Source organism: Cnephaeus nilssonii (assembly GCF_951640355.1).
Source record: "Cnephaeus nilssonii genome assembly, chromosome: 4".
Taxonomy (NCBI): domain Eukaryota; kingdom Metazoa; phylum Chordata; class Mammalia; order Chiroptera; family Vespertilionidae; genus Cnephaeus; species Cnephaeus nilssonii.
In genome coordinates, this window is record NC_137075.1 from 68,860,303 (window position 1) to 68,882,032 (window position 21,730).

Consider the following 21,730-nt stretch of genomic DNA (forward strand, 5'->3'; position numbering starts at 1 on the left):
AGAGCCAGGCATGTTGAGGGTAGTCATCGCCGTGCCCTCTGCCTTATACCATCTTAAACAAATATGAAAATATTTCACAAACAAACTTAAAAGCTTTGGAAGCGTCTGGGTGTCTGGCCAGACCCTTCAGCCTAAAGCAGACATTCTTAAAGCTGTAGCTTATGCTGGCAGGGTGAAGGAATTCACTCCACTTCATAGTGTGTGTTTCCTTCCCAACTGGTGGGAAATGGTGCTCATGGCTGAGGTCTGGGGCAGAGTGAGGCAGGGAAGGGGCCCAGTTCTCCCTCATTCTCTACTGTCTCTAGGAGCGCCCCCCCCAACCCCCCCACCCCCCCGCCGGATTCCAGCTCAAAGACACGCTGTCCCTTTAGAGGAATCATGTATAAGCTCAACCTTAGCCTGTGAGGGAAGTGGCGTTTGAGCTTTTCCCCTGGCCTGGTTCTCCTTCCCCACGAGATTAGGCAGTGGGACTTTGAACAAACTATGTCCCCAATTCCTCCTCCTCGTAAACCTGGGCCTCTTGGACTCCCAGCCGGCTGGGCAGGTCTCATGGGATTTGTTCTCCTGAGGATGCCAGCTCCCCAGACCTAGAAATTCGGGTCTAGGCAGGGTAGGAGAAAATTAAGCAAGGACACTCGCTTTATTTCTTGTCCCAAGCCAAGGTGGGAGGGGCTCAGCAAGGTGTGTCTTCATTCCCTGGGCAGCCTGTGGTCTTCCCTGGGGTCTTCAGTCAGTTGCCTCACCGAGAGCTACGACTTCCTCTGAAGCCCACTGGGCTGTCACTCAGCTCAGCAGAGGTGCCCTTCCCGGGAGCGGGGAATGGGACCCACCTCCCACCAGCAGGACAAGGTGGAGGAGGGGTACACCCGTGTGACCTCACCACATGCTTCCTGCCTGCTTGGGAATTTTGTTTCACCCCCAGGGACCTAAGGGGATCCCGACTGTTTTACCCCAAGGGGAGACGAGGATCAGGGGATGGGATATGGAAATGTCTGAAGTCTAGATTTCTGTGTGACTGTGTTATCTTTTCCAAGGCTTGGCGATGGATGTGCTTGGCCAAAATAAGTAGGGAAACCCAGAAAGAGGAAGGCAGGAGACGCAGGAAGTAGTAAATCCAACTGTAGGGAAAGGCAGTGGGATTCCAAGGATGAGAGCAAAGGGAAGTCCCAGGAGGACAACTGGATAACAGGCTTCGAGAACAAGCCAGGCAGAGGGAGAACAAAGTTCTAAAGGCAGGATGTCACACACAAAAAAAAGGAATGAATGAATCATCTGATGTGATTATCTTATGGAAAAGTATATTGAGAGGCTATTAGAAAGAGCGAGAAAAGTTAGCAATAGGGTTAAAGAATATTAAGCAAATTTAAAAAGCAGGGCAAATATTAATTTGCAGAAAAAGTATGAAAGGAAACCCTCGTATGGTAAAATTCTCAGCTAAATAAGTAATATTTACATAAGCATAATAATGGAAACAGTGGATATTGAATTAATACAATTTTAATGTAACTTTTTTGGGAGAATAGAAAAGGGAAACAGAGGGGACAGTGGTATAAGTGAAGTTTTCTTCTATCATGAGATGACAGAGATGATGAAGAAAGAACATGGACCTCTTCCAGCATTCTCAACATAACAGCTGTTCCCACTACTGCTTTTCTCCCATTTGTGACATTACAAGACGCCAAACAATCAAAGCTTCATTTCTACACAGGACTACAGCAAAGCTAGGGAAGAAAGGGCTGGCCAAGCTCCTGTAGAAATAATATGTTCTTAGGAATTTATCCTATAGAACTATTTATGCAAGTGGTTGGTCACGGCAGAAAACTAGAAACAATCTAAATATTTATCAGTGAGGGATTGAATAAAGAAATCATGGTATGTTTGTACAATGAAATTCTATATAGCTACTTAAAAAATATAGAAGTAAATATGTATAAATAGGGGGACAGCTCCAAAATATACTTCAAAAATCCAGAATAATATGTAGAGTATAATCTATTTAACATATATCCATAAGACAATTAAAAATAATTTTTCGGCCCTGGCTGGTGTTGCTAAGTGGTTAGAGCATCAGCCATTCCCATCGAAGGGTCAAGGGTTCTATTCCCAATCAAGGGCATGTACCTGGGTTGCAGATTCAATCCCCAGTCCTAGTTAGGGCACATGTGGGAGGCAATCAGTCAATGTGTCTCTCCCACATCGATATTTCTCTCTCCCTTTCTTGTCCTTCCTCCCTCTCTTTCCCTCTCTCTAAAAATCAATGGGAAAAAATATCCTCTAGTGAGGATTAACAAAAAACAACAAAATAACAATTTTTCAAACTGACGATATTTCTTTGATACATTATTGTGGTGCTTGAAGCATTTTTATAACAAACAATATGTCACTTTTAATTTAAAAAGAGAGAGAGATTTCTATGGTTCTACAAAGTTTGGGAATTCCATTGTCAGAAACTGAAAATTTGTACTGACAATCTTTACCCACCACACGTTCTTTGAACAAATTGTACTGGAGTCAGAGGAGGAACTGGTGGTAATGGAAAGAATCAGTGAAGTACTGCGTCTGGCTGCACTTATAGTGAGGCAGAAAAATAGAGAACACCTAAACTAGTCATTTATGAAACTTTGAGTTATGAGAGACCAATAGTTTATATAATAATAAGTATAAAGCATATTAAGACCTACAGTAGATAAGCAATGGTAAGATGCTTGTAAGAGGGTAAATATGAACAACTGAACCACAGCACTGGGAATTACAATAGAAACATATTTGTGTCAGTGTAGCAGATAACTATCTTGGGGCATAAATTGGCTTGTTAGTATCAACATGAATCTGAATCATCTCCAAAAGCTTTCCAAAGGAGCAGAAGTTAGAAACCTGTTAATAAGGAGCTGAGTTCATGTCCACTTCAGATTCAAAGTAGAAATAAGTCTTTGAGCCTGATTTGGCAAGAATTATTTTAAATAAGAAAACATTGCCATAGTAGTAAATGGAACATGGAGAAAATATTTTTAAAAACACAAATAAAATGAAAAACACCTTTATCAATCATAACTCAAGAGATAATCACTACTAAAATTTATATATTATTTTATTTTTTCTAACTATATAGAAGATCTATCAAAATGAAATGTGTATTTTTATGATAGCATTTTTTTTCATTTTGCAACATTTTTGGTCAATGTCTGTTTTATCTATTAGCATGATTATTAGTGGCTCCACTGTATTCCATTGTAAAGACATACCATAATTTACTTAACCAACTCTTTATCATTGGACATTTCTGTTGTTTACAATTTTTCATTATAAATAATACTTTAACAATCTTAACACATACACTCAATTATTTTCTTCTGGTAAATTATTAGAAGTAAAACCGTTCAGTCTAAGATTGTGTCTTTTCTTTCTTTTTCTTTTTTGGGTGTGTTTTTTTGTTGTTGTTTTGTTAATCCTTACCAGAGGATATTTTTTACCATTAATATTTAGAGAGAGTGGAAGGGAGAAAGAGAGAGAGAGAGAGAGAGAGAGAGAGAGAGAGAGAGAGAGAGAGAGAGAAACATTGATGTGAGAGAGACACATCGATTGGTTGCCTCCAGTAAGCGCCCTCCTTTCTCTTCTCTCTCTTTCTTTCTCTCCCTTCCCTCCCTCCCTCCCTTCCTCTCTCTCCAAAATCAATAAATAAATTAAAAATATTTTTTAGATAGCTATCACAAAGGAGGCCATATTTGAGCTGTATCTGAAGGACAAGCAGGAATTTGCTAGGCAATGGAGAGAAGGTCGGGCAACCCCGGCTGAGAAAACAGCACATCCTGAAGCCTAGAATGCAAATGATTCTATGGAGTGGGAAACAGGTGGGAATGGGGTGAACCAGTGGAGTGACGATAGTGATCACAGGACATTCTTGCAGTAAGTGTGCAAACCTAAGGAGGCCCCTACCTGGCACCAGGCAGGGCAAACACCAGCATTAGCACATTACCCCTTGTTGATATTATGTAACAGATCACATATGAATCCAAAGGAGAACCAAAGTCTTCTGACTTCTAGGATATGAGATCATCAATTGATAGCATTATAGAGCTGGACGTTCCCTTAAAGTTTAAGGCTTAAACTCTACCTGGCACTGAGCTCTCATTGTTCCAGGTGGGGACACCTGAAGGCAACTTGCCAAAGGTCATACAGATGATAAAGACCCACTTTTACTGGAATGTACTTACAAATAACCCACTTCCATAGTAAAACAGTTTTGTATTTCCTGTAATATATATAACATATTTTAGCCAGTGGAGTTAAGAAAAAAAAAATCTGCTTTCAAAACTCTAATCGATCCTTGTCCTGTCCTTGTTTTCTTCTCAAACTATATGCTAAAAAAGAACTGACTCCCAATTGCTTTCAACCCCCCACAAATCAGTGTTTCCAAGTGACTCAACCTAACATAATTAATCAAACTCTCTGCAACACCTCCCTTGTACCAACCACATAGCCACGAGTAACTTATACTAATAAGTTTCATTGAAGTGTCACTTCCAAGTTGTCCAAAGAGTAAATATCAACATACTAAAAAGGCTTTCTCCCTTGAATGCATTTCTCTGCATCAATGACTTTCTGAAGGGATGTGTCTGTTTTCTTGGCGCTCTCTGGTTGTGTAAATTAACATGAAAAGCCTATGCCATGGTCACTAACAGACTATAAGCCACTTTAATCCCATTTGCCTGGAGGTCAGGGTAGATAATATATAACCACCACTACATAGCAGAGCAAGCTCTTGGCCAAGGCTTGAAAGCACTGTTAAGAGAGCCCCAGCCTCCAGCTGCTGAGTGTGAATGTGACCGGATGGGGTGGCATTCCACCACTCTGATCTACAATGCACTCTGTATATTGTCCCCAGCCAAAGTTGGGCTCCCAGGAGCAAGGCAAAAGGAGAGATGGAATATTCTTTCCTGCTTAACTTCTCTTAAATCTCCTCACCGTTCAATCCAAAGGCCACCTCCTCCACGAAGTCTTCCTTGACTGACCTTCTTTGAATCACATCTCTCAGGGCCTGCTAATCATTCTACCCTCTCCTTTTGGCCACAGTGATTGCATCAACTGAGATGAACTCATCAGAGTCTTCCACTGGACTTTATAGGCAGATACTACCTTCTTCTAGAACGTCCTTTCTTCTAGAATGGCTACATAGGTTGAAAAAAGCCTGTGGTCATGCTTTCTATCATATTCTTCCCTTCCTAACTCTTTCTATCCCCCTTCCCCCTCCACACACACACATCTTCCAAAATTCACCTCATAAGGGAGACTTGTGTACAAAGCAGGATGAAACCAACACGAAGAAGAGCCGAGAGAACAGCCACCACCTATGGCACTCTACCTTAAGGCATCTTTCTGAGGAGTGGGTGGGAGCCAAAAGCCAGCCTCTCTTCTGTTCACCCAGGTAAGGGCTACCCTCAACCCTTGAAAGGGAGCCCCTCTTTTTTTCAAAGGAAGTATCTGCCTGCTCACTAAGCCTTCTCATGCACACAGAAGAGTTGCATATGCTAGAGAGATGTGACAAGGTCAGCAAAGCCTTTAAAGTCATCCCCAATCCTTCCTAGGTACAGCGACCAACACATTCCTTTTCCACCCACACTTGCTTCAGCTGGGTTTTTGTCCCTTGTAACCAAAGAAGTCCTGACCGAGACAGCAGCACGGACACCCGGATTGCTTTGGATGCAGCAATACATTGGTTTATTTATTTCCTCACATGAGGATATTTTCCCACTGATTTTAGAGAGAGTGGAACAGAGAGGGAAAGACAGAAAGAAATATCAATGTGAGAGAAACACATTGATTGGTTGCCTCCTGCATGAGCCCCGACCAGGGCCCAGGCCGGGGAGGAGCCTGCGACCAAGATAATGTGCCCTTGGCCGGAATCAAACCCGGGACCCTTCAGTCCCCACGTCGATGCTCTATCCACTGAGCCAAACCGGCTAGGGCAACACATTTGTTTTAGCCGTAAACTTCCTAATAGCCATTATCTTTGGAATCTTCCTTCCAATCTCCAAGTCCTCAGACTTCCCTAGTCAGGCACAGAATAACTAATACCCTCCCTTTTCTTTCTTAGAGACTCGGATAGCTTATATGCCGAGATAATGTACCAAAGAAATCAAGTTCAATCTAATAATGCTGCTGTTGCTTTCTTCATGAAAATGATTAGATAGGATCTCTTTTTTTGTAACTCCTCCTCTGTGGACCCCAGCAGCAAGGTATGCTGTCCAGACACTGGCTGTTCGTGCCTAACCTGAAAAAGGGTCACAGCTAATTTTCCCCTCACAAATCCTGATGTGTTTCACTGCGTTTTGTGTGTACGGGATGGATCGCTCACCCTCTTTGGTATCTGTCCAGCTCGTGCAGAACCGTGTGGTCGCAGTACTCAAACACCAGGTGCAGCCTCCGCTTCCTCCGGAAGACTTCGATCAGGTTCACAAGGTTGGGATGCTTGAGTTGCTGAAAACATGAAGGACGAGGCGCTGAATGTGAGGTGTGAAAGACAGCGTTCTCTAGTTCAGACCCCATAAAAAGAGAGCTGCTTGTCCTTTAGGAAGTTTTTGTCTTGGTTGAAGGAACCTGTAAACAGTATTATCTTACTTCTCTTCATGAGCTGTTTGTTAGTAGCTTGCATGTGAAAAGCGATTATAACCCAGGTGGTGGGTGAAGGCAAAGAGAGATAAGAGAAGGCTGGGAAAGAAAGGAGAGTGAAAGGGGAGAGATGGTTTAGTTAATACAAACTCATCCTTTACGGCTCAGAGGAAATGCCCCTCCCTAAGGAGGTCTCCCCCGGTCCCCAGGGCTCAATGCCCCTGCATGGGTGGTAGCTCCCCTGAAGCATGTGTCCTTCAGAACCTGTTGCATTTACTAAGTCATTACAGAGTAAGGATTCCTCAGTTGGTTGTTTAATGTCCTCTGCTGTCAATAGATATCATAGATACATTCCACAGAATATAAGGACCATGATATCAGGGTCTGCGTTCTCTTGTTTACGCAAAATGATGTTGTTGAACCCCCAGCACAGGGCCTCGGCAGTTATTTGTGGATGAATAAATAAATCACGCTTCCTAAGCTGATGAAAGATTTTAAGACAGGAAGACGAGGAAGACTTCAATCTGATGTGCCTGAAGGTGTGTATCTAGAACATGGACCAGGGCAGAGGCCAGACAGACGGCGAGAAAGGCACTGTTCAGAGATATTCTTTGTTATTGGAATAGTCAGATGTGGTGATGGACTGGAGGTGGGGGAAGGGGAAGAGGAAGTCATCAAGAATGACCAAAGGTTTGTATCATGGGGCAGATGGTGGGGTCAGCAGTGGGAGAGGGAATGGTTTCTCTGGGAAAGAAATTACTATTTTTGGCATGTTGGGAACTCTGAGATACCAAAGTGAAACTGTCAGGTTGGCTGGAGTTAGAACTGAAGAGAAAAGCTGGGAGTCATCATGCGTGTAAGTGAATCCATGGACATATACGATTGCCCAGAAGAGCGAGTGAGGAAGGAAGAGGCCCAAGGAACCCCTGTGCACCTGAAGGGCGGATGAGAAGGAAGAGAGAGGGAAGAAGGCCCCCCAAGATAAGAAAGAAGACAACAGAGCATGATTCCATGATGCCACGGGCATAATATGGAAGGACAAACAGACTGCGGTGATGGATGCTGCTGAAAGGTCAAGTGAGGAGAGGCCTGAGTGCCTGGTGGGTTTCCCCAGGCAGGGGTCACACGACCTCCCTGGAAGCAGTGTCAGCACAGTGGTGAGACCAGGAGCCAGATCCTATGGGTGTAGCATCTCAAACCACATTACTCCTCTCTCTCTCTGTTGACTCCAGGGGCAGAACTCAGAGAGGCACCTCTGTTCTTAAAACCAGTTTGCAATCAGCAGCCCAGAGGTTTCAATCACAGCTCAACATTCACAAGGTCATTCAAGAGGGTGAGGATGTTTCTACTTCAATACTGAATGGGCTTCTTAGGGACATAGAGAGGAATCAGATGAGAAGAACCAAGCAACAAGATGGATGGATGTTCACAGGCTTACTCAACATGTTTATTATACATACAAGTCATCTTAATAGACAAGACTGGATTACCATATATCCTATAAAGATTTAGTTCAGGGCTCATTTAATTAGAATCCCTTCATTATTATGAGTATGTAAAGCCAAAGCCTCAGGCCCAGTCTCATTCCTCAGCATTCTGAGCTGGGCTGGTCCAATCTGGAGTAATCAGTGGTTCTTACCAGGGCAGTCACCGCCATCCTTCAGCTATGCTGTACCTAGAAGCCTGGGCCACTCAGACGCAGGTGTAGTTTCTTGTGTAAAAGTTTCTGCCTTTGCTGCTGCAGTTTTACTTTGGTCTCCCTTTTAGTTTCTCTCTGTATTTTAAATGTTGGATTAGAGCTGGAGACATTGGTATGAACTCATGGTTAGCTTAATGTAGGTACAGATGATTACTTACAGAAAAAACTGTAGATATGTCTGTATACAGGGGTTGGTATTCACACATATATGACCTTGCTCTGTCAGATCAAAGAGCCTAGAAGCAACCATACCCCAGTGACAACATGTGCACCTAGAGCTCAAATCTTGGTTGCTAATACCCTTCTCCAACTAAGGGAACCAGGGCTCCTGGGAGAAAATGGATGATTCTAGATAAGGAGGAAATGTACAAGATAAAGCCAGAAAGGAAGGAAAGGATAAAACAAAAACAAATCCTACATTGATGGGGATATGTCAAAGGGACACAAATATCCATGAGTCCATAACTGATATGAATGAATGATTGACTGACTGACTGAATAAATAGGAGAGAATAAATACATCTATGTAGAAGAATTCCAAATAATTCCTGTAGATACTCTGCCTCCATGGAGGCGAGCCGAACCCCCCACTCCTCACGTGTGGGCTGCACATAGTGACTTCCTTCCAAAGAGTACAAGATGGAGAGACAGCAAGAGCAACTTCCTTGGAGAAACCTGACAATATTTAACACAATCTCAGCCAGGTGACGTGGTTTTCCTCCCAAAATCTGGGACCCCAGTCTAACCGTGAAGAAAACACCAAACAAATTCCAACAGGGGCACTTTCTACAAAACACCTGACTGTAGGGAGCAGCTATAGGGTTAAGCCTTGGGTTGACCTGTGGCAGAGCCACAAACAAGTCCCAGCTTAGATGCAGAGCTCTCCTAGCATAATTAAGCTTGACCTTATATTCCTCCCTAGATCCTTCCTAGGTAGCTAATGGGCTGTGGGAGATGCAGCAAGTGCTGCCAAAACAAGTGAAACTCACAAGAACATTGTAACTATGTTGACCACTACCTTGTTTATCTCTGAACATAAAATAAAGGCTCAGCTTGCCGGCGGGATCTGTCTGTGTCCTCATCCAGGCACAGGAGATCCACCAAGTCCCAGCTGTATTCTCTTTGTCTGTCTTTTCTTTAATCCTTCACCGCCCCTCCTCAGGCTCACCGAACCCTTGGCTGTGCTGGCACGGCACACCTGACCAGTACTCCTCAAAACTGTCATGGCTATCAAAACCACAGAAAATCTGAAACTGTCTCAGCCAAGAGAAGCCCAGGGACACGTGGCGAGTAAATGCCATTTGGTATCCCAAATGGGATCCTGGAACAGAAAAAGGACATTAGATTAAAACGAAGGAAATCGGAATAAAGTATGGACTTTAGTTAATGATAGTGTATCAGTGCTATTTCATTAATGCTAACAAATGTACTGTACTAATGTAAGATGTTAATAATACATGAAACTAGGTGGAGGGTAGATGGCAACTCTCTATAGGATCATCTCAAATTTCTGTAAATCTAAAACTGTTCTAAAATAAAGTCTACTGTACACACACATACACACACACACTCACACACACACACACTTTTACCCAGCACACCACTTCTGAGAACATACCTTACATAAATAAAAGCACCACTGCATACAAGGATATGTACAAGGATACTTACTGCAGTATTGTTAGTATAGGTAAAAAGTTGGAAATAATACAAACCTCCTTTGATAGAAGAGGATGGCTAAATAAATTGTGATACATTTAAACTATGAAGTATTAAATATTGTGCAGTTATTAAAAATAATGAGATTAACAGAGGCCTCTCTATTGATCTTATGACAATGATGTATGTTGAGTGAAGAAGACAAACTACTGAGTAATTTTATAAAAATAGATGAATATAGGAAATACATTATTAAGATCAAAATTATTCTATTTTCATATATTCATTTGATGCACGTTGTTACTTAAAACATATACTGAGCCCTACTCTGTGCCAGACATTATTTAAGCTCTGGAATTACAATATTTAACAAAGATGACAAAAACCTCTGCTGTCAGGAGCTCATACAGGGGTGGGTAAAAGTATGTTTACAGTTGTTAGTACGTGAAACAGAGTTTGTTCTTGTATTATTATTTATTAATTATTGCAATATTTTCCATAGGAACAACTGCAAACTTACTTGATCCCACTCCTGTGTTTGAGCATGCTGGGTGGTGGTGAGTCTTATGGAAAGAAATATAGTAGGTAGGGAACATACTATGATAGGGGGTTGCAATTTAAAACATGGTGAGCAGAGAAGAACTCGCTGAAAAGCTAACAAACGGAAAAAAAATCTAGAGAAGGTGAAGGTCATGACTGTTTCCAGAAAAACGCTCCCGGCAGAAAGAACTGCCAGCCCAAAGGCTCTTCTGTGGGATCCACCTGGAATGTTTGCAGAACAGCAAGGAGGTCAGCATTCGCTGCCTCTCGCAGGCTGCTTCCCATCCTTCAGGGCATCCTTTAATTTAGTCACTGCTGCAGCTTCGAGCTGTGCCCAGATGTAGCCGGCAGCCCTCACCTCAGCTGTACGCTGTGCCTTGGCTTTCTGCCCGGGGCTGCTGGGTGCTGGGATATGGGATGCTGGCGGGTTGATTCTAACATGCAGGGGGTCAAACTCCATGGGGCGAACCCTGGACCAATGGGGGACAGGAAGTGGTGGGTAAATCCTCTGGTCCTCAGGCTCCTGGCAGAGACCTGGCAGGAGGAGTGCCTCTGCCCGGCGTTGGCTTTTCCTCCTTCCCCATTTCCCTCTCTCCGGCCCCAGGGATCACTCCTGCTCCCTGGGATCACTTCCCCAAATAAGCTACTAGCAGAGTCGCTTGTCTGGGCCTGCTTTCTGGGGGGTGTCCAGGCTGAGGGAGCTGGTACTAGAAGTGGCCCGAGCGAGCAGATCTTCAGAATGGGATTCTAGAACTGGATCAGTCCCCAAGCAGATGGCCAGGCCCCCACAGCTGCTGGCAAGTGGGGCGAGAGGAAGCTCTGGGGAGCAGCAACAACACAATTACTGAGATTTCCATCAGTCGTGCTTTTGCATGTGGTGCAGACCGCCTTATGCATTAGCAGTGGCACGTGACTAATGTGGGGCAATGATAATTACAGGGATTATGGAATGACTGGCCTTTGTTAACACCTTTAGGGCGTTGACAAAAGAAAAGGGAAAATGATAGATGGGTTCCGGTTAGCCATCCGTCAACTGCGGGAGTCAGGAGGCCTCTACGGCAGCCCTGACCGACCGGGTATGCAGTTGGTTGGAGCATTGTCCGGTACACGTTTCGGGTTCAGTCTCCAGCCGGGAGCGCATACAGGAGGCAATGGGTCGATGTTTCTCTCTCTTTGTCTTTCTGTCTCTGACTCTGACTCTGTCTCTCTTCCTCTCTCTCTAAAATCCATAAGAAACGTACCCTTGGGTGAGGATTTAAAAAAAAAAAGCCTCTATGATAGTATTTAAAGAGACATTTATCTCCCGTAGATGCAGGATAGATTGTGCTGAGAGCAGGCTCAGGACTTAACATGTAGGAGTAGCAGAGATACAAAAGCGACAATGCACAGTCTCAACAGATCTCTTATGCCAAAGCCAGGGCTCTGGTGAGGAAAGCGAGGGACCCAGAGGTCTGGGATCGGGACATTAGGGGGATGAGTCTGAGAGTCTTAAACCCTCAAATTTCTCAGAGCCCTCTAGGCTGTGAGAAGCAGCGTCTTATGCCTTTGCCACATGAAGACCTGAAAATACCTCGGGGAGGCAGGTGGCTCCTGACCGAATGCCCACCTCCTCCCAGGGCCCACAGACCTATAACTAGGATGAGGCTGTAACAGTGCCTCAGCAAGGCAGTATGGTTCTTGCTCCAGGAGGAAATAACTGTCCTTGAGAATTACAAGACCTGGCTCCTGCGTTCCAGCAGGAAACGTAAGCCTGCTGGACCATGCAGTGGAGAAATATAAGGCTGGTAAAGGGGGAATTCATTGGCCTGGGAGCACTGTCCCGTGACCTGGGACTTAATTCCTGACAAGGACACCTGGTAACTCCCTAAGAGAGACTGAGCACCCGACCATGGGACCTTAGGGGATTCTGTGACCCAGAGCTGCCCTGTGAGCTGGGTAATAGGGACACACAGTCACAAGGCTGCGAGGATGCACCAGTAATCCACCAAAAACTATACATTTGTGATCGGGCTCCAGAAGGTCCGGGGGAACAAGCAAGTTACAAAAAGGGGTGGCTCATTCTCCTATGTCATCTGCTTTGTTGCACTGTCACCCCTCCTACAATTGGCTTGTATGTATGGTTCCATGGGAGTTTACAACTAATGGAGGAGAAAAACCCCAGGCCAGCTCACAGATGGATCGGCTCATTATGCTGGCACTCGGTCTGCAATGCCACCACCAAAGCACCTGGGCGGAGGCCTTGCAGGACAGCGATGAAAGGGAATCCTCCCACTGAGCAGAGCTCCCCGCACTGCACTGGATGGCCCACTCTGCATGAGGAAGAACGGACCTGCGATAAGCATGGATCTGTGGGTAGACTGGAAGGAGCGAGATCGAAAGCATTTGGAGAAGAGGCATAAACTGGACTCGTGGGAGCGAGCACAGTGCTTGAGGGTCCTTGGGCCTCACTGATGCTGAGGAGGCCTTGAGCAACCAGGCAGAGGGTGTCTTCTCTGGTGGGTGCCAGCCTGCTCCGTCCTTGGCCACCCCGGGGCTGTGTAACCGATCCGTGCACAGGGGCCCACGGCTACAGGGTGGCGGCCAGGCATGGCCCTGCAGCACTGGCTCCCTCTCGCCAAGGCGGACCTGGCTGCTGCTGCCTGGCTGCTGCTGCCGAGGACCTAACCTGCCAGTAACCAACCTGATGCCTGGGGACTGGCGTGCACTGTCCTCGAAGGAGACCAGCTGCTCCGTGGAAGGGCTGTGATTGTCCTTACCGGAATTGATACTAATTCTTTTTTTTAATATATTTTATTGATTTTTTTACAGAGAGGAAGGGGGAGGGATAGAGGGTTAGGAACATCAATGAGAGAGAAACATCGATCAGCTGCCTCCTGCACACCCCCCACTGGGGATGTGCCCGCAACCAAGGTACATGCCCTTGACCGGAATTGAACCTGGGACCTTTCAGTCCGCAGGCCGAAGCTCTATCCACTGAGCCAAACCAGTTTCTGCTTGATACTAATTCTTGCACGGGGTTTGCCTTTCCTGCCTGCCCCACAATCACGAGCTTAGAGAATGTTTGCTTTACCAGCATGGGAGTCCACACAACATCAGACCAACAGGCCCATTTTACTGCGAAGGAGGCATGTCAATTAGCATATAGCCACGGAATCCATCGGTTCTACTAAAAACCTCGTCACCTACAACCAGCCAGCCTAAGGGAATGATGGAAGCTGTACCCCAGCCTTCGAGGACACATGCACTGAACCAGCGGCCACCACATGGTGCTATGCCTTCATTTCCGTAGGGGATCTGTGGGCCTGGGATCCGGGAGCGGAAGTGGGACTGGACTCTCTCTTCACCCCTCCTGGTGATCCACTTAGAGAAAGCATGCTTTCTATCCCCCATAGTCTCCCAAATTTTCAGGGCAGAAAACCCAAATGTTCATTAATACATGATTAGTTAAATAAACAACTATAGGACTTTATAGTACATTCAAATGATAAAATAGTAAGTAGCTATTAAAAAGAATAAGGCATATCTATATGTGCTGACTTGGAAAGATGTCCAAGATGTATTGTGAAATGTAAAAAGGAAATCACAGAACAGTAGATTCAATATGACAGCATTTGTACCCGTTTTTAAGAAGGAAATATATGGCCTTGTATAAGCACAGAAGTCCTCTGGAATGACATGTGAGAGACTGTGGGTGGGGGGAAGGGAGCCAGAATGGAGAGTGGAGGACAAGGCAGGCTTCCTTTTTCACTTTACATTCGTCTGTATCTTCAGTTTGTTCTTATGTGAGCATATATTACTTCATCATACAAATGTCTTTTCAATGACTCACTTAGCTCTCTTCACTGTATTGTCAAACCAAGATAGATATTTTGAAGTTAGTTTCAGGGAACGAGTTAATACATCAGCTGTGGGGAAGGAAAAGCTATGCTCATTATCTAAAAAGCTACTTAATTATTACCACCATCTCCAGCCTAGAGGGAAATATTCCACACCCATCATTACGGTGTTGCTGAGGAATCATTCTTTAACTTTTTGGGTAAAAAAAAAAAAAGTGCCTTGATCCCACATTTCCTCCAAATGCCAAGCACCCTCCATGGTAGGTACCCTGGCTGAGTTTTGTTTCAGGGATGACTAGAGAAGGAAAGGGTGTGACATATGGAGAGGAGGGGTCCTGAAAAGCCTGCAACCATGGGTGGAAAGGTGGCTGGGGGGTGGGGGGCAAAAGTCATTTTAGGTGAGCTGTGGACAACATGGACGGGACAGAGTGTACCAGGCTGGTCCTCTGGCCAGAGCCCCGGGCTGTGATCTCTTCTGGACGCCTTTCTAGACCCAGCACAGGCTAAGAATGTGCACAGTGGATGCTCGATCTGTTTTCTTGTGACTAATGACGTACGTGAAAAGTACCAGGAAAGAAGCAATCGTACAAATGTGATCAAAATGACAATGAACAATGACCCGGCCAAAAACGAATGCAGCAATGTACTGACAGGTATAAAACAAATTATTTGTTTGGTTTTTACATGTGGTTGATAGCATCAGTTGATTTAGAAACTCACCTTTCATTATTCTAACAAAAAAAAAATAAATGGAGTTCAAAGATTTTCAACCAGGCAATTTTACCCAACAGCATTTTTACCACAGTGCTTTTAAAGTTGATAAGTAATAAAGAAGGTTAATAATTAGCAAGAAAATATGCCCATTGAAAGCAAATTTGTGGCCTAACACATGAATCCTGCCAAATAAAAAGGCGAATTAAAACATTAAAAAATTTTAAAGTGAAAGACACAAGTCTGGCCTACGTAAAAAAATTTTCCGTCCTGTATAAAAAGTACTGCCTTCTGGTTTGACTCTTCTATAATAACTATACAGGGTGGGCTAATGTAGGTTTACAGTTGTAAGTACACAAAACACCGAGTTTATTCTTGTAGTATTAGTTATGAAGTATTGTATTATTTTCCCTACGAACAACTGTAAACCTACTTTTGCCCCACCCTGTATGAAACAGGTTGTCTACCTATAAATTCGATTTGCTGGAAATAAAAAGAATTTAAGTGGTTAAAAAAAAAAGCAATAGCAACTTTTATTTTTTTATCAGTGTGTGTTATAAAACCATTTATCCTGCCTCCTCCGGCTCTGTGGTGTTTTATTTTCTAGAGTCTGAGGTGTGTGGCAGGATGTGCGGAGAAGCATTTAGGGCAGATGGTATGCGCTTAATCCCCTGACAAACTGGGTTCCTCTAAGAAGGTAATGAACCAGCTTGTTGATTTCTGCCTCTTTTGTTCTTGAAATATTTGTGTGGCAGCTTTATTACTTAGGAGTTCACTACACAGCAGGAATACAATCTTCCTAGATAAACACATTATGAGCTAAGGCAAAAAAATCTTCTAATAAACAAACAAAACAGTTACTATTTGCAGTTAGTATGCTATCTTGTAAAAATGAAATTGAACAGGTCTCCACTTGTTGAACAAATAAGTAGAGAGGATGATACGGGGACTGTTTGGTTGCTATCATTGTGGGCAAGGGATTGCTCTGGTTTCTCTTCCATGCTGCTGACAACCAGCTTCCACAAACTGCCAACACCTATCTATGTGCCAGTAACGGACGGCAACTGGATCTGCCATCCTCTCATGACATCTGCATGGCATGAAAGCTGTACAATCGGAAGGCCCAAAACTAAGCCTGCAGGCCAACCACTGTCTGCAGACATGTTCTGTTTGGCCTGAATGGTGTTTAATTTTTTTTTTAATTGACTTGTCAATGTTCTTATTTTTTTGTTTTTAATCCTCACCGGAGGATATTTTTCCATTGATCGTTTAGAGAGAGTGGAAGAGAGAGGGAAAGACAGAGAGAAACATCGATGTGAGAGAAACACATCGATTGGTTGCCTCCTGCACGTGCCCTGACCGGGCCCCCAATTGGAATCGAACCCAGGACCCTTTGGTCTGCAGGCTGATGCTTGATCTACTGAGCTGGACTGGCTAGGGTGACTTGTCCATGTTTTAAAGTCAGATTTCATTCTCACTGAAGTAAACTGGGCCGTTGAGAAAATGGCTGATTCCAGAGCTGGGGCAGGATGAGCCTGAGACATTTTGCTGTGCACATAGTAAAGACACACTAAAGGAATGAGAGACCTCTGTCAGGATAAAGGATCTGGGTCCCAGGAGCCCCAAGTGGTCAGATGTGTGCAATTTGAGAACAAAAAAGAATAATGACAGTGATGGTTTCTAACATGTTGAAAAAAGCCCACGGATTCACAGTGATGGTAGAAAATATATGAATGAGATGGGGGTGGGGTGCGAAGGAAAGCTCTTTTTTTTTTTAACTGAAAAATCATAACTAATGAATATAGAAAGAATTGTTGAAAGTCACCATTTTATAATAACTCTTATTATAATTGATTGAGGCAAGGATCCTTGGGTGAAAGTTATTGGGGAACAAGTTTAGAATTATAACCCCACAGATTACTTATTACCTATAAAGGGGAAATGTTTCTTTACAATTGAGGAATATGGCAGACCCATCTTAACCATGAGATTAAAACTGATAACACCAACTATGGGATCATGCACTTCCTGAGGAGAACTAGTGTGATGGACACATCCTCACCCATGCAGCATCCCACTGAAAACCTTGATCCTGCATCAAATCATGTGGGAACAGCCAGACAACCTATGTTGAGGCACATTCTGCAAAACTATTGGCCTAGATGCTTCAAAAACGCCATCTCATGAAAGACCAACAACAACAAAAAAAAGAATTTAAAAGTTGGGGGAACTCTTTTAGATTAAAGGCATACTAAAAAGACATGACAACTAAATGCAATGTATTGTCACTGATTAGATCCTGGATTATATATATAGTTAGTTAGACAACTATTATTGGGACAATACGAGAAATTTGATCACAGACCGTAATACTATTATTGTGTCAAAGATAAATTTCTTGAGTGTAGAAATCATATTGTAGTTATATAGAAAAATGCCCTTGTTCTAGGAGAGTTATACTCCATACTTAGGAAAATAATTCTGCCAAAAAAGTGTGTGTGTGTGTGTGTGTGTGAGTGTGAGTGTGTGTGTGTGTATGTGTGAGTGTGTGTGTGAGAGAGTGTGTGTGTGAGTGTGTGTGTGTGACTGACAGAGACAGAAAGGAAATGAAGATGTCTAACAGCCAATTAATGAGTTTAGATAAGCATATGGAGATATTCATTGTATTATTCTTACCACTTCTTTATATTTTGAAAATGTTTTCAAAACAAAATTTTGTGGGGATAAACCAAAGAGATTTTACATAAAATTCTGACTTCTGGATTTTTCAAGAAAGACTGAAAACCTAGCCCCCTAGGCTTGCGGTCTATGGAGCTGAGCCATGGCTGCCACTTTACATGAGACATGAAGTCTCCAGTTTGCCCCAGTCCCCACCTCTCCATCTTGTCTTATGGTCAGCCTGTTTCACTCATTTATGTGATCAGCGGGGGTTTGTAACCTCATGTAAGCCATAACAGAGGATGCTGAACAGAGCTAACACAACTTACAGCAATGTTACTAATCCATTTCAACCAGCCAGCTAAACAATTTGAAGAGAAGGGAACTAGAAATTAGCACCAATTAGCAACAGCAGGATTAAATTCTTAAAGAAGTCACAGAATTTTCCATTGAGACTTTTATTGAGTTGGGAAATATTATTAAACTAATATTGGGGAAGCAAAAGCCTTTAAAAATGGTGAAAGCTCTAATTGGATTCTAGTGCTGGGAGCTTTCACATGGCACTCCGCTAGCATTCAGTGGAATGGGGAATTGAGTGCTTAATTCCACATTCTCTCTCCTATGCTCTTGTTTTATTAACTGAATTTATTGGGGTGACATTGGTTAATAGTATTATGTAGGTTTCAGGTGTACAAGTCTATACTACATCATCTGTATATTGTATTGTGTGTTCACCACCCCAAGTCATTTGTCCCCTCTTTATCCTCTTCTACTTCCCTCTCCCTCTGGTAATCACCATGTTGTTGTCTGTGTCTATATGTTTTGTTTGTTTTTTCTTAATCCCTTCAGCTTTTTCACCCAGTCTTCCAAACCCCTTCCCTCTGACAGCTGTCAGTCTGTTCTCTGTATCTGAGTCTGTTTCTATTTTTTTAGTTTATTTTGTTAATTAGAGTCTACATATAAGTGAAATCATATGGTACTTGTCTTTCTCTGACTGGCTTATTTCACTTAGCATAATACTCTGTAGGTCCATCCATGCTGTCTCAAAGGGTAAGATTTCCTCCTTTTCTACGGCTGAGTAGCATTCCATTGTGTAAACATACCACAGCTTTTCTTTAAAATAAGTATGTTTTTATTGATTTTAGAGAGAGAGGAAGGGAGAGGGAGTGAGTGAGAGAGGAACATTGATCAGCTACCTCCTGCACGCACTCCTACTGGGGATCAAACCTGAAACCCAGGCATGTGCCCTGACCAGGAATCAAACCTGCGACCCTTCAGTGCACAGGACAATGCTCAACCAACTGAGCCACACCAACCAGGTCTGTACCACAGCTTTTTTATCCACTCATTTACTGATAGACACTTGGGCTGCTTCCAAATCATGGCTATTATAAATAACACTGCAATGAACATAAGGGTGCACATATTCTTTCAAATTAATGTCGGGTTTCTTTGGATATATACCCAGAAGTAGAATCGCTGAGTCATAACTTAATGTTTTGAGGTAACTCCATACTGCTTTCTGCAGTGGCTGCACCAATTTACTGCTCTTTTTGACTCTATTTTCCTGCCTTTGCAGCCTTAAAGTAGGTATTTGGCCCAAAAGTACTCTGCTCCCCTCAGCAAAACGTCAGCAAAGCAATGCCAAACAGAGACATAAATCATGGCGCTAAGGTGGGCCAGGTTCCAGGAGGCACTGGAGCTTACCCAAGGTCACCCAACAGCTCTGAGCCAGACCAGAAACTGCCCCTCCTGACTATGGCTCCTATCCCTGTGCAGTCACACAGCCCACAGCCTCGCTGGAAGGTTACAGAAAGTGAGGAAACGGTAGGAAAATGGGGGTGCTCTGGACATCTGGTGGGTTATTACTATTCATGACGACAAAGTACACACTCAACATTCTCACCTTCCCATACCCTATGAATTTTCTTTGCATATTTGTCCCCCAAAGAAGTCTTTTTACACATATTTTCCCAATCACCTCCCAAAGAAATGTTAATACCACAAATATACTTTATACTTGTATATGTTTTGATTGTATATCTGTGCTTTATAGAATACAAAAGTTAGACTTTTTTGCCCCCTATCCCAAGGATCAATGTTCTTCCTTGTGGGGGTGATGTGTGTGTGTTATGTGCCATTGCGTCAGCTCTGAGTCTGGGTGACCCTATGAATGAGTGACGTCCACAGCCCCGGTAGGCTCATGCCTGAGGCTTCTTCTGTGAAGTCAATCCATCTCATATTTGGTCTTCCTTGTTTCCTGCTGCCTTCTATTTCCCCAGCATTATTGACCTTTCCAAAGAACCCTGCCTTCTCAGGATGTGCCTGGAGTAGAACAGCTTCAGTTTTGTCATTTTTGCCTCCAACAATGTTTTAGAATTAATTTCCTCTATGACCCACTTATATCATCTTTTTGGAAGTCCAGGGTATTTGTAGAGTTCTCCTCCAACATTATATTTCAAACAAATCAATATTTTTCTATCAGCCTTCTTCACTGTTCAACTTCCACATCTGTACAGAGTAATTGGGAATATTTGGGTGTGGATGATCTTAGCTTTGGTCTCCAATGACACATCTTTGCCCTTGGGGACTGTTCCTAATTCTTCCCTTGCTGCCTTCCGAGTCTCAGCCGTCTCTTGATTTCTTGCCTGCAGTTTCCATTTGAATTGATGACTGAACCACGGTAAGCAAAGTCTTTAACAATTTCAATGTCTTCATTGTGTAGTAATAGTCATAATTTTTGTCTCTTGATGTTCAAATGCAGTCCTGCTTTGGCACCTTCTTCTTTGACTTTCATCAGAAGACGTTTCAGATCATTGCTACTTTCTGCCAGTAGGATGGTGTCATCTGCATATCTTAAGTGACATGTGTGTGCTTTATTGTAAGAATAATGTTTTAAATGAGCATTTCCCCCGATGGTTATTCTTATATTTGTTGGTGGCAAACCCTAACTTCTTGCTTTCTAATATAATCTACACTAGAGGAGGGGTCCCTCAGCCCGGCCTGCCCTCTCTCACAGTCTGGGAGCCCTCAGAGGCGGGAGGTGACCTGGCAATTAGGGGAAAGAAACGCCCCATCACACCTCTGCTGCTGCCACTGCCGGCAGCGCAAGCCTCGGCCAGCCCTGGTTACCTGAGCGGCTGGACAGCTGCCATTTGAGGCTTGCCTGCGCCTCGGGCCAATCCTGGGCGGCCAGGGGGCTGAGGAGACTGGTGTGCACCTGCCGCCCCAGCGGGGCTCAGGGGACTGGGCACCACCATCTTGTGGCTATGGGTGCCGCCATCTTTGAGGGTGGGGCAGTCAATTAGCATATTCCCTCCTCATTGGCTGTGGGCGCCACCATCTTTGCAATGGTGTGAGGGTCAATTAGTATATTTCCTCTTTATTAGATAGGATGGTTGTGGAATGACAGTTGGAAAGAACTACTATTCCAGTAAGAATCTGCACCCAGGCATCAATGGCAGCCATGAGTCCCACAGCTAAGGCTCTGATGGAGCCCACAGCTAAGGTCCTGATGGAGCAAGAGCAGGATAAACCCTGAGGATCAGTCACTGGGAGACTTCAGAGTGTGGTGTTCGGTGTAACGTGATGGTTCTGATGTGTGGGAGCAGCAGGGAATGGACTTGGGGACAGATAAAACTATGTCTGCACTTCAGCTCACTAATCAGGAGGACATGGCAAATCATTAACCATCACAAACCCATTTGTGAAATGGGATAACAATACCATCTAAGGTTGTCTAAGTATAATTTGTGCATCCTAGGTAAGGATACAGGACACTTTGCTCAAGTCTACTGGGTGACCAATAGCAATATGAGGTTCCTTCTCATTTTTCTTCTCTTCTGGAGGGTGGGTTGTCACAGACAATGTCCTGGCTGCTGCTTTCAGCCCTCGATTGATGTTGGTCTGATATAACCTAAGGCCCCGTCTGCTGAAGGTCTGCCCAGACACCTCACAGGGGCACTGTCCTGTCCTCAACTCCTCTAGGAGCATATTCTCTTTTCATCACTGCTGGCTGGAA

At 43.9% G+C, this 21,730-nt stretch overlaps 1 protein-coding gene across 3 annotated transcripts in view; it reads right to left on the minus strand.

The window, feature by feature from the left end:
- CDKL1 (cyclin dependent kinase like 1) overlaps positions 1-21,730 on the minus strand; it is a 49,976-nt gene that overhangs the window by 19,829 nt on the left and 8,417 nt on the right. For all 3 annotated transcript variants that reach the window (XM_079769905.1, XM_079769906.1, XM_079769904.1), the window contains one exon: positions 6,353-6,474. In XM_079769905.1, the coding sequence (XP_079626031.1) occupies positions 6,353-6,474 (122 nt within the window). The remainder of the gene's footprint in view (positions 1-6,352; positions 6,475-21,730) is intronic.